Below are 14,749 nucleotides of genomic sequence, written 5' to 3'. Positions count from 1 at the left end.
TATAGGCTAATCAATTAAGTAACACAATATAACACATTTCTAAAAATATATTTTGCAAAGTATAGTTTAGTGAAACAAATTTAAAATGCAGAATTTTTTTAACCAAAATTAAAAAAAGGGGGGGAAGGAGAGGAGGAGGGAAAAGAAATACATTAAAAAAAACTTACCCTAGATTTTTTATTTGTATTATAATTCCGAGAATTCTGAAAAATTAACCGCATGTCCTTGCAAAACTCACATGGACTGGAGTAGAAATTGTTATTTAACTTTTCTCTAACTGTAGACAAATCCATAGGACAATCTATAATATTTCTATAATCCTAGAAAAAAATATTCGTTAATTATTACTTACATCTTACATAGTTAAAACACTATAGAAAAATATAAAAATAAAATAAAATATGAGAAATATATTATACAGACAATCAGCATGATAAAAACCTAAAAGCAAGGGTTTCCATCAAGGATGGTATCAATCCCTATCGCTTAATGAAATTTTAAAGAGGGCTCTATGATGATCAAGGGATCGATAGTCAATGACAATGCTGACAATGGATCAGGCATAATCAACATCCCATTGATTATAAAAATATTTATTAATAAAACTGATAATTGTTTATTGATGTAAAGCTGCATCATATAGTCACTAAAGAAATTGTATAAAATTAATATAAGGGGGAAAATACATCAAAATGATTTATTTTAAAAATCAATAATATTTCTTTTAAATATATAAATTTTTATTCAATAACTGCAATATAAAGTAAAATGCAAGAACACAATAAAAATATACACACATATATATACGAAATTTTAAAGTATCTGCACAATTTCATCAAGATAGAAATAAAACCGTAGATTTGTATGAATTACAAACAAATAATAACTCTCCTTTATATATACTGATAAACTGAATTTTTAAAATTAATAAACCAAGTAATATTCCATAATTTTGAACACAGAATATGACAAAATGTTGTAAAATGGCGAAAACACATACATAACAGAATAAACTTACTGGATATTCATTAAGATTAACTGGATGGCGGAAAGGAGTTGAATCATCTGTTTGAAAAATGTAATTTAGTAAGGACATGCACTGTTGTCTCCAGCTGTTTGAGGTATATTTATCTTCCAGATGCACATGTTTACTTGAATTCACTGCATTTTGCTATTCAAAGAGAAATGGAGAAGCATAACTACAAAATCTATCTAAATCATACATAACTTAAGTCCAATACAAGAAGCATAAAAACACAGAATGATATATATTTAAGAAGTACGTTGCAACGATGCATAAACCCCCTCCCCCCCAAAAAAAAAATCTTTACGCACAGCTTCAGCATCATCATCATCACAGATAAAAATCAAATTTTTTATAAATATATGACTCATTATTACAAAATTTTTAATTTGAGTAGTAGCCCTAAAAATTTAAACCCCCTCCAAAAAGGTCCGATAGGTTTCAGATTTTAAATTACATCCAAAGGGGCTTTTTTTTAACATTTTGTGTGTTACCTTTATTTATTAAAGATCATGTTCTTTGCACTTAAATCATAACATTCAGTTCAATAGCAATGTCGAAAAACAATTTTAAAATGATCATATTTTTAGAATTTTTGATACGCAGTTCTGTGTGCTGGAGTTTAAAAATCCCCCCCCTTAGAGTGTTGCCATTGCTCGCTTTTAAATCGGCACGTTTGTTAATCAACAACTCGTAGAAGTTTTACAAAATATGAAATAGATAATAAAACATATTTCAAATTTGGGCTTTCAGATGCCCATATTTGCAGAAGGATTATATTTAAAATTGGATGGCTATAGGTACCATTGTTTTATAACAATGCGAGAAACATACATACATTTATGCAGATTCTTCATTATTTAATTTCTTCAAATATAATACAGGGTGATAGTATTTGGTGGCAATGATTTGAAAAGTGATATAGCCTTTTAAAATTTTCAACGCAAAATCTCAAAAACGAAAACAATAGGACAAAGCCCCTTTGAAATAAAATTATATATTCCTTTTATTTTAACAACAGCTGAATGTTATCAATTTTATTTAAAACTAAGAAAGTATTAAAATATCTGATTTCCCTGCCTGGAAGGATTAAAAATAACATTTAATTTTGAATACACGATAATTTATTTTGAAATAAAAGCATGTTCTAAAATAATTTTTTAATACTTTAAAATACTTTTTAATGACGGAAAGAATGAAAAAAGAAGGAAAAGGGAAACAGAAGAAAGAAATAAAAAGAGAGAGAAAGAAAGAGAAGGAAAAAAGAAAGGGAAAAGAAAAAATGCCAAAAAAATTATTATAATACATATAAAATAATATTAGAAGAAAAGTGTATAAACTCACCTTCTTTCTCTTTAACCTACTATTAGGATGTTCTCCATCACTATCTGATTCACTGCACAGTACATCTAATTCACTTTGTGAATCTTGAGACCTAGACTGTTTGGCTTCCATCATTTCATGATACAACACCATTGGGTCCCGGCAATTTGGAGAGCTAAAATTCCAAACAATGGTATATGAAATACAGCCAAATTAATACATACCCCAAGTACAACACATTTTTGTTGATCAAAATTTTAAAATTCCTCTGCATTTTGTTATTTCTTTAATTTATAGCAAAGATACATATATTATATTATTTTATTTTTAACTGCATTTTCTATTAATGAATAAATAATAATTTTTAATCTAACCTGTATGCTTTGAAAATTTGTATACAGTTTTGTTTTTAAAATACTGAAATAAAAATTTTCATATGGTTTTGTTTTCAAGTACTGGATTATTTGCAAGTTTTAAATTATTTTGCTTTTAGTCTATTATTTTGCAATTTTTTACAATACAACTTTGGCCTCAAGGGGGATGGACTGACAAAGACAAAGATTACTTTTAATGTTTTCTAAGATTATTTTTAAACTTCAATTTGAGTCTTTTTCAATTCAGAAATAGGCTGTTTTATTTTTTTTATTTATCTATGTACTTCTTTTGTTGCACCAGTCCCCTGATGACGATGACAAAAGATGTAAATTTCACATTTTATTTTTGGTTTTGGCTTATTTAGCCTCCTTTGTAGTTTGAGCTTTTTGCATGCGATTTATTTCAAATTGAAATTTGAATGAATTTTTAGTATATTTTTTATTTTATTTTGCATTTTTATATACACTTTAATTTTGTATTATTTGTATTTCAACAGTTTATCACTTTTGCAAAGCAAATTTAAAAAGAAAAAAAAAGGGGGGGGGAGTGTACAAGCAAATTCATTAAAACTCTTCCCACGTGTACGTGTAATTTTTAGGATTTTTTTTAATCCTACAAACATATGATGAATTATATGTCAAAAGAAGGAGAAAGAAAAAATACAACAGAGAAATGGAGGGGGGAAACTGTAGAATAAAACAAATATAAAAGGCTGTTAAATCAAATATTCTTAGCAGAAATTCGTATATTCATTATTCTAAAGACACAAATCTGTGTGAATTCATTATTTTTAGAAAAGGTATTTATAAAGATTTGATGCACATCTGAACTTTCAGAAGAATCAAGTTATGCCTCGTACATATTTTCTCATGTGTATCTTGGAAAATAAGCATGTTATTTTTAGCGTAGTGTAAAACAATGACAGCCAACGGATAGTCAGTAGGCAAACACTTTCTATTTTTCTGTGGCACAATACAGACTAACAAAATTTATTATTACCGAGCATGAATTTTCAAATGTATATATATTTACATAATTTTAATCATCCTAAAACTTTCTTTATGATTTAAATGCCAACAGCTATCTTTCAAAACTGACTTCATTGAACTTCAACACATGAGAACCCACTTCTCAAGCATATGTAAGACATTCTAGCTTTACAATTTATAGACATAAAATTTTTCTGAAAAGATTATTTTTCTGGTTTTTCAATATGCTGTTTTGGATTTCTTTGTGAAAGTCTACCTTTTGTCTCAGGACTAATTCTACTTGAAAACTCTTTATAACGACAATTATTTTAAACTAGTGGTACAATAATCTTGAAATAACTGACATTTAATACTCTAGAACAGGGATTCCCAACCCTATGCCTGAGGGCAATATGGCACCTGTTGATCGTTTAACATGTGCCTGCCACTGTGATATCCCAATAAAAGTGTTTTAGTTTTCAATAAAACTCCATGCGGAATTTTTCTCATTTTTAATGAAATAGAAATTGCGTCCAATATGGATATCATCTTCTGCATTAATGCACCAGTTGCATTATCAGTGTATCATTTCTTTTAATGTATAAGTGTTTATTGTTTGCCTATCTCATTAACCACTTAGACTAATATACATATTGTTATGAAATGTACAGGCGCGGTAAGATGGCTTCCCCCCAAAGCAAGTTTAGGTTTGCCATAAAATAGCAAGAGAAGGCAGGGTTGCCACATTTGGCGATATACCATGGACGGAACCTTCTGGAACGAATTCTTAACGGTTTAGCCCAGAATGTTCTCGAACACAAGCCGAAAGCTATATAAACCCTGCTGGTCTGCAGTCAGTGAGTGTGTCTCGTTTGCGAGTCAATTCCTGTGAAAGCGATCGCGTTGACAGCCAGCCAGCAAATGCGGAGTGGGTCGTCGAGTGCACCGAAAGAGTCTCGTTGAGTATCGCAGTTACTGCATCATCGAGAAAGCATGTTGAGCTCCAGAAAAGACTGAACCTAGAGTCAGGAGCTGTGCTTTGTCTGTCGTTGAATGCATGGCAAGTTGTAGCGTGGAGAGTCTCGAGAGTACGTGGAGTTCCAAGAACGACCAAGCAAAGTCGGGAGCTGTACTCCTGAAAGCAGAGTCGGGTGCTTTGCAGGAAGCTGTCTCCACCATGATAGCCTGATAACCTGAAGGCTGTGTCACTGATTCTGTCAGCGTGTTTATAGTAGTTCATCGACGACTGTAAAACGTGTTTTGGAGCTGTCCTGACAACATTGTCTAAATAAAGTGTGTTTCGATATTTCATCAAGTGTCGTCATTATTTACTCCAAATCCACGAACCCCGTACGAACGCGAAGGAAGAAAATAACATAACAACTGGTGTCAGAAGAATTAGAAATTACGCAACAATATAATATCCAATGTACCTATGTATGAAACTTTTAATTAATTGTATTATTGAAACATATATGCACACACCCTTATTTGTCCATGACAAAACCTCATATTCTCCATTAATATATTCCCGATGCAGCCTCGCAGGAAGCCGCGAGAGTTGTGTTGTTCTAGATGGTTGCAGATACCGGACGACACCCGATTTGTCATATTAAGCCGTGCAGGTGTCCGGGCCCTGCATTCACCTGCCCAATACGGATACCAACACAAAGCGAAATGTGAACAATCTCTTTTTTGTGTGTGCATTATCTCTATCCAATTATAAATTCGCCTTGAAAAAATAAATGGTACTCGCCATCCAAATTCTAGAACATGCACCTAGGAACAAAATGGTTGAGGGCCCCTGCCAGCCACAGAGGTAATTATTGGCTTTTCTAGAGATGTTTATCCTGAAAAACCTACTTATTACAAAATAAATCCAAATCTTAAAATTTCTATCTTAGAGGTATAAAACATAACACCAGATCTTTTAACTCCATATTCCCCCTCCCCCAACAAAACAGGAAAAAGGTGAAACCTTATAAGGTATTTCTCCCACCTTCTATATAGCATGCCTTCATGGCATAGTGGTCTTAGCATGCCTTTATAGCATAGTGGCCAGCAGACTGGGAGCATTTTCCAGAGGCCCGTGGTTCAATTTCCGGCAAAGGTGTTGCTAATTTTTCACTTCTTCCTGTTTCTAAAATAACCTAATGTCTCCACAAGCTAGCAAGCCAAATCAAATTTCTTATAAATCTTCATGTACCACAATTTGTTTGGATGCCATCAAACTTTTTATTAAAAACCAATTTCTAAAACTTGAATTAATTTTGCAATAATAAAACTTGTGCACTTTGCGATAATAACTTTTTTGTTGTTATTTAATCTATATTAATGATTTTATCCTCCCTATAAAAAACAGTTATTAAATGTACATATATTTTATATATATATTTGCTATTAAATATCCTGTACAATTAGTTGATAAAATAACAATACTAAAAATCAATTACTTAATATTTAATGTGTAAACTTACTTAATAAACTTCAAGCATAAATCCACAACACATTTTGCCTGCTTCACAATACGACTGGTGGGTTCATTAAACTTTTGAGCATTAATTTCTATATATTGCACATCAAACTTTACAGCATCCAAGCGCCTGTAAATTGTATTACATTAGACTTACTGCAGCTGTACAGTAAATATTTAAAACAATCATCATTATTTATTCATATAAAATACATAATAGCCTTTACCAATAATATTTTAAAAAGCTCAATCACCACTTCCTTTACATGATGGAAATTCTTAAACTCTTTTCCACTTTCTTACATGATGAAGACTGCAAACAAAATTTATGGAGTGAATTCCGCACCTAAGTACTATAATATAAATTATTATTTCACCTATCTTATGATAAATGAAATTCTTTCCTTATTTTCCTAAGTCATTTTCTTTAATAAAAATGCGTTAAAATAAGCTTTTATACATTTATGTAATAAGTTATTTTTAGTGCTGAAAAAAATCCTTTTATTTTAAACATTTGATATAAATATATACATACTTTTCAATTAAAGCCATACAAAATATTTTAAAATTTTGTGCAGCGTTTCAGCATTAGGTGCTGTGGTTTGGTTTGGCTTCTTTCCTTGTGATAATTGCCAAAATTTATCACCAGGCAAAAAAAAAAAAAAAAAAAGGCTAAATGAATGCGCCAATATGGTGCAGAAAATGCATGGTATGCTTATAATAGAAGTATGCATTTATATATAATAAAGCAGATGGAATTTTATACTTTAAAAAGTATTTATAAAATTTAAATATACAAAATAAATTTCATATTTGAAACTCTCCTGAAACTTTTTCCGTAGTATTTTAGTTTTGAGTGACTGTGTTAGCTTAAAAATCTGGTACTTTAATAATATACTTTAAAAAAATAGTATCATTTAGAATGCAGATCTTAAATGCATATGCTCCTAGACATAATTTCTAATTCAGTTACAAAGTTCCATTCTTCAAAGTCTAAAATGCAGATATGTTTGGTATGCAAATTTAAAATATCAAAATAAGGATTAGGATTAGGATTATTCAGTTATGGTAAAGCACACGAGGGCTATCTGCCTAAAGGGAGGGATGCCTTCGTGGAGGACTTTTTAAGGGATACTGGCTCGTATACACGTTACACATGGGGAAAACCACGAAAATGCCCATGCAGCCAGCCCGTTCGCGAGATTCGAACCTCGGACCAAACTACCAGTGTTCAGCGTCTTTACCGCTCGGCCGCTGGTGGGCCATCAAAATAAGAATACAGTCAAAACTCTTTAATACGAACTCGTCGGGACTTCAGCGATTCCGGATTATCGATTTTTCCAGATTATAGATCATCAGTTTAAATCTGGTAAGACAGCATGCAGAAATTATAAAATTAAAAATATGAAACCGTAATTTATAAAATGAAGAACAATTATGATCTAAACGGTATCAAAATTTACAAAAAAAAGCTTAATATTTATTTGTTTACTTTATTAAATATTTCTTTCAATGTAAGTTGTTTAAGTTGCGTCGTTTTATGTGATAATACTTTCTCTTTAATTCTATAAACAGACATAATTTCTTGTTCAGTTACAAAATTCCGCTGTTCAACTCCTATAATTGCTGTGTCGTGAATAACGACTAATTTGTCAATCGAAATTTTTTCGTTTTCAATAACCTCTGTGTCACTTTCTTCACTATCAGAAGCGAATTATAATGACGAGGAATTTGATTTAAATCATAACAAAGATGGAGTACATCAAGATGAAATACTACATTTAGTAAGAAATTATAAGCCAAATAAAGTAAAAACACCTGCCCTAAAGATAATGATAGTGCTGACAGATCAACTTCCAATTCACTGCACATCGCGACGCATTATGCATTGACGCATGCGCAGAAAGTTTGTAGCTTTGAGGTCCGGATTATAGATTATTCCGGATTATGGGTGTACGGATTAACGACTTTTGACTGTATATATTTGAGAAAGAGAACTTGACTAAAAATCTGTTTTCCCAAGCTTCTTAAACCAGACTTAATTTAATTGAAAATACACAAATTCAGATTACTTTTTTAAACATTCACAGAATACAACAGGCTCTTTTATAAAAAATCATTTTATGCTTCTGAATTCACATAACAAGAATTTAAAGTAGTCAGTCTACTCATTTGCTGAAATTTTACACTGTCCTAGAATTATTTTAAATTATGCAAAATACAAAAGAAAGAAAAATAAAGGAAAGAAAAAATCTGAAAGTTTCCAGATTTTATATTATATCCAAAGGGGCTTTTTTAACATGTTTGTGTATTACCTTTATTAATTAAATATCATGTTCTTTGATCTTAAAACATAAAATTCAATTCAACAGCAATATTACAAAATATTTAAAAAGAACATATTTTTAGAATTTCCGGCACACAATCTCATGTGCTGGAGATAAAAATGTTTTTTATTCCCCCTTTACGATTTTTTATTTCCCCAACGATTTCAAAGCGAGCTGTGTCGCCACTGCTTGCTTTGAAATCATTGAGTTTGTTTCATAAAAGTTTCACAAAATATGAAATACATAATAAAGCAAACTCCAAATTCGGGTTTCCAGATTGATCACATTCGAGGGGAGGATTATGTTATTCAGAATTTGATATCTATAGGTATGGTTGTTTTTTCACAATGTGAGAAACCTACATACATTCATGCAGATTCTTTATTATTTAATTTATTAAAATATAATAGAGGGGTCTAATATTTGGTGGCAACAATTTGAAAAATAAAATGCTGTTTTATAGCGGGGAGAGACAAAATGCCAAAACAATATAAATAGCCCTTAAGGGCAAATTGCCCTTGTGGGCTTAAAAAAAATATGAATTGGCAAAATGAAGAATTCATCAACAAGAAAAAAGGTATACCTGTAGAAACGATTTTGTGCCCTTGCTCTGATTGTTCCCAAATCCATAGGATATTCCACTACAATAGCATAGGTAGGGTACAAATTCAAATCCACTGGCGCAACAAAAGGCTCCGCTATAGACAACTCCATTATCCTGGTGAGACCCCGGACTATTCTATCACAGTCTTGATCTCGACCATAAGATGACCATTCATGTGGATCTGGAACATACATCATTGCTATACGCTCCTCAGGTGTAATTTCCACACTACCTCCCTCTTCGTTCGGTAAACCTAAAAGTAATAATAAATAACATAGCAATGCAATATTAAATGAGTGATGAATTCGCTATAAATAAATTTTTTAAAAAAAATCATTATACTCTTGGAATATTTTATAGTTAACCCAATGCATTTCACCTTGTAGAAAGGCATTTTGCCAGATATATACCATCAAATTGTATAAAAAAGGATACTAGAAGACAGCGTTGTTGACATGCATAAAATAGTGATGGACTGTTGCCAATAGCGTGATAAACATTATGAACTGGAAACCCTGCAAAGGAGTTAATTGTGTAACTCGTTTTTTCCTTACTTTTACTTTTCTCACTCCTATTGGAAAGGACAGATATGACACTCTCTATTATATAACTCCCTTTTGATATATATTTGAATACTAACAAATCTTAATCTATTTTCATATGTAAATAAAAAAAAAAAAATGTGTTTCAGTTATAATTTCCATATACAACCTCTTTTTGGATTACAAGTTAATTAGCCATGATCTTGCTTGACCCTGCACTGGCTACAAGGTAAGAGGAATCAATCTGCTCTCTACTTTTATTAATTTTGTTGTGAAATTTTCGAGGCTACAAAAACGTTTTACAACAAGCAAGCTATGTGTTGCACCGCAAAAGAAAATAAGTAAAGAGACTGAAACAAATAAAGCAACATTTCTATTAATATACTTAATTAAAAATTAAATTCACCTAAAATTAAAAATATTGAGTGCATTTTTTAACTAACAAATTATGTCCACTGAAGTCACATGCGCTGTATTATACATAATTTGAAACTACAAAAAGCAATTAAAATCCTAGTATTATTTAAAAGCTGTAGTTAAAAATGTAAATAGTAATAAATGTTGACAAAGAAAATAATAACAATAATAAAATAATACAAAATAAAAAAATAGGAAAGCTTTCAGATTTTATATTATGCCCAAAGGGGCTTTTTTTAACATTTTCTGTGTTACCTTTATTTGTTAAATATCATGTTTTTCACATCTAAAGCATAAAATTCAGTTCAATAGCGATATTGCAAAATAATTTTAAAATGAGCATATCTGTTGAGATCTAACATAGAGGGTATTGTAGCACCCCTCAACTGTGTGAGAAAAATTTCGATTTGAGCGAGAGTTGGCGCGAGTTTTGAGAATGTAGTGTGAAGAGCTGTGTAACGTGTATTTGCTATGTAACTGTACTATACAAAATAATGTACATAATTAAATCTGTTTACTTAAAATGTGGAGCAATTTTAAAGGAGTATACTTCACGATATCTTTAGAATTTCCGACAGACAGTTTCTCACGCTGGAGATAATTTTTTTCATAGGCTGCCATCGCTTGCTTTTAATCGTTGAGTTTGGTAATCAAAAATTTGTTTAAAGGTTTACAAAATATGAAATAGATAATAGTAAAACAAATTCCAAATTAGAACTTCCAGATGTCCATATTCAGTGGATGATTACATTATTCAAAATTTGATGGCTCTAGGTACCATTGTTTGATCACTATGCGAGAAAAACATACATACATTTATGCAGATTCTTCATTATTTAAAGTGTTTAAATATAACACAGGGCGATAATATTTGGAGGCAACAATTTGAAAAGCAAACCGACATTTATAGTGAATCAACGCAAAATGCCAAAACGAAATTAATAGCCCTTCTGAGCTAACACCCTTTAGGCTAAAAAAATCATCCCTTATTCAAAACCAGAAAATATGAAAACTCAGCAGTACACAGAGGGTTTAAGGAATGCCAGGTGTAGCTGCTATGAAACACTTTTATATAGCCTGATAGAACTCTATTGAAATTCCTATAGACTTTACAGAGGAATCTATTGATCCTCTATTGTTCCTATAGAAATGCTTCACCATAAATTTCAACAAAATTTTATAGGTAGTCAACAAATCATTTTATAGGTTATCAACAAATTTTTCTAGAATGGTATATTCTAAAGAAATATTCTTAGTTTTCAGACTGTAATCAAAGCAAATAGAAAAGCAAAAACAAACACTTTTCATTCAGAGTGCTGAATAATTTTAATTCAAAGTTTTGCCTTTTTCTACAACCTGACATTTTTTAGCTTTTAAATTTAAGTTGCAATGTTTTGTATAGTATTGCATATATAATATAAAACATACATCTTGTAAAATCATAAAATCAATTTAAATAGTAAAATTAAGTACAAGCGACTACATTTAAGTTTTAAAAGTTTAATTCTGAAATCAATACTTTTAATTACTCATACATACCCCTGATAAAAAAAAACTGTTTCTTAATTTTAATTATAAACAACTACTATTTAAAAGTGCATTTATTCGAATACTTTTAAATAAAGTGACATTGAATTTTTTTATTACAAAAAATGATATTTGTTCTGAAAGCTAACCCTTTTCCCAAATCACAGATCTTTTTAAAATTTAGGTTAAAAAATTCTATTCAAAAATGAAAATTTAATTCATTCTTTAATTCATTTAATTCATAATCCCAAGTGCAGATTTCATCGATTTTATAGTGCTTTTAAATACTCATAAGCTTCTACAGAAATCTTTTATAAAACACTAAAGAAATCAGTCTTGTTTAGAATTTTTTAGAGTTAGGCCTAATTTTCAATAAACTATATCTAATAATTTCAGAAAAATTCTATTAGCTGATTCTGTACATATTATGTAAGACTTTACATGTGGGACATTTGAAAAATTACAAATTTTTATAGAACCATTGCACAGATCTTTATAGAATCTCTAAACCACACAGTGGCCTAATAGCAAATTGAGCCATAATTCTAAAGAAGTTTAATACTGGATTTTTTTAAACAGAATTCTATTCTACGTCCAAGCTTAATTAAAAAAATAATAAATAAGAGAGAGAAAAGACAAAGATTTCTTGTAATCTAAAGGTCCAGATTTTAGATCACTCCAGATATTTGGATGTCCATATTTTGGACTTCGTACTAGATGTTTTTCTGCAATCGTGTGTGCTGCTATATTTGCTTCTATGGCAATAATATCAAAACTGTAAATATTCTTTAATAAGTACAAGTAGAGTGCCAAGTGAATTGTGGACACAAAATGGGAATTTAAATAAAAAAGGAATTTAATCCAGCTCGACTGCTTCTTCTTCAAAAATGGATGGATGCTCTAAGCACCAAATATCTATGCAATCAGCATTTCTACGCATTTACGTCTCAGTGTTCTTATTTCAGTGCCTCCAAAAGTGTTCTGTGATTACATTCTTCAGTCAGTTCTAATTATGAAGAAATCTGCATGGGTTTGTTATTCTGTGTTCACTGTGAATCATGGGAAAAGTTCTGTTTCACCGAAAATTTTAATGCAATTTAGTGCCACATTCTCAATCAAATGATTCATGTTGTGTCACCGAACCAGTTTCATTACATATATGTATATAAATTAATTTACTAAATAATATTGATTATATTATCTCCTAATAAGAAGCATAATAATACGTATAATAAGAATTTACTCACGTGCATTATCGATAGGCTCAAAATCCCAAGGACTCATATGTTCCTTTTCTCCATTATCCCATTTTACAAGAAAACACTGAAACATCGAATCGGGAAAATTGAGATTCAAAGGCTTTTGGGATTTTATTGTTCCCAGCCACCATGCTTTATCAATTGCAGACCTAAATCGATCACCTATAACAACAAAAAAAGTTTTAAAAAAAAATGCAAAAACAAAATAAAAACTTAATTTTCAGTTACTCCATATTTGCAGTTTAAAAAAAAAAAAAAAAATCATGATTCAAGCATGAACTTAAAGCATTGAAAATTCAAACATAAGTTTTTCTTCCACGCTCCCTTGTTTTTTATTTACTGTAATACTCAAACATGTAGTTTAGATTACATTTTCACACTTGACAACCGACACACAGCAAAGAGAAATTATAAAATTTTAAAGAAAAATATTAATATAAAACTACTGTTTCCTTAAAAAGGAGGCATTTCTTCTTATAATTTAATTTTATTTAAACTTGACAATTCACTACATATTTACAATGTAGATTTTGCACACATAATTTCAAACTTCTTGAAAATTTTCAATTTATCAATCACTGTATAAGGTATTTCTCCCGTCTTTCTAGCGTGCCTTCGTGGTGTAGTGGTTCTGCACACTGGGCTAGTATTCCAGAGATCCATGGTTTGATTGCTCATTTTTCATCTTGCTTGCTTCCAAAAAATATCTCATGTCTCTACAGTGGTGCCCAAACTAAAAGGGTGTTGGATTATGATTCTCCTCACCCAGGATTTGGCGATTGAGCCCCCATAAAACCACAGTCATCCTTTAAATGGGGAAGTATATAAGGTATTTCTCCCACCTTCCTAGCGTGCCTTCGTGGTGTAGTGGTTCTGCACACTGGGCCAGTATTCCAGAGGTCTGTGGTACAATTTCCGGCGAAGGCGACTGCTTATTTTTCATCTTGTCTGTTTCCAAAAAATACCTAATGTCTCTACAACTGAAAGAATAGGGTTCTTAATGGGGAAGAAAAGCTGAACTTCACAATTCCAGGAAGAATTTCACCAGACAGATTCGCAATATAACAAAAAGCTCACATTAAAGACTAACTGGAGCAAGATTGAAATCATGTGACTTGAAAATATCAAATGCTGAAAATACCAATGCATACACACAGTAAAATATAACAAAAAATAAAAATAAACTTATTTATATTTATTAATTTATATGCTATTAAATATGCAACTAATAAGCATTTATTAAATGTCAAACACTTTTAACATACTTTTACAAGAAAATATAATATTTAAAATTTATATATATATTATTTGAGATTAATTAAATAACCTTAAATAAGATCATTTTCAAATTCATATATTGTTTTCTTGACAGATCATTACTCTGTCAAGAACATTACTCTGTCATTTTTTTACTCATGTCTCTCTCAGTATTTAGTCTTAATTTAAAAGAGAAAAAAAAAAAAAGAATTAAACTATATTTTAACAAGTTTCTCACTGAACCATCAAAATTATCAAATTATTTTGACATCAAAATTAAATAACCTCTAATAGGAAAAAAAAAAAAAAAAAAAAAAAACACGAAAGTTATTCAAAATATTGTTAGTTTTAATTTTAAAAAATAACCATTATGAGTTCATTTGCAAAAAATCAACAAAATATACTGCAATTTTCCCCATTATTCTGTAATATCGAAAGGCCCCAGCTTGTCAGCAACTGTGGTAGTGACTGCTACTAAGTGTGAATTTACACAGAAACATAAGAAGGGTTTAAAGCCCTTTTTATTCAACTTTTAAAATAACAGATGCGTCCACTTGACGTTCACAAACTACGCCGACCCCGCTTTAACTGAAACAGAATGTAGAACTGAAAAATAATGACTGGATGAATAAATAGGGAGATCACTATCCAGG

The 14,749-nt window shown here is 30.6% G+C and overlaps 1 protein-coding gene across 3 annotated transcripts in view; it reads right to left on the bottom strand.

The window, feature by feature from the left end:
• Positions 1–14,749, bottom strand: part of BRWD3 (bromodomain and WD repeat-containing protein) — a 123,782-nt gene that overhangs the window by 50,419 nt on the left and 58,614 nt on the right. For all 3 annotated transcript variants that reach the window (XM_085827301.1, XM_035358086.2, XM_035358085.2), the window contains exons 24-29: positions 12,828–13,001; positions 9,074–9,347; positions 6,168–6,293; positions 2,369–2,522; positions 1,019–1,171; positions 168–320 (exon numbers count right to left, since the gene is read on the bottom strand). In XM_085827301.1, the coding sequence (XP_085683427.1) occupies positions 168–320; positions 1,019–1,171; positions 2,369–2,522; positions 6,168–6,293; positions 9,074–9,347; positions 12,828–13,001 (1,034 nt within the window). The remainder of the gene's footprint in view (positions 1–167; positions 321–1,018; positions 1,172–2,368; positions 2,523–6,167; positions 6,294–9,073; positions 9,348–12,827; positions 13,002–14,749) is intronic.

Source organism: Stegodyphus dumicola, chromosome 11 (genome assembly GCF_044657685.1).
Source record: "Stegodyphus dumicola isolate Sdum_Otavi_A_Nest chromosome 11, ASM4465768v1".
NCBI lineage: Eukaryota > Metazoa > Arthropoda > Arachnida > Araneae > Eresidae > Stegodyphus > Stegodyphus dumicola.
Note: the sequence above shows the minus strand (reverse complement) of the source record. Positions and strands in the feature narration are given on the sequence as shown.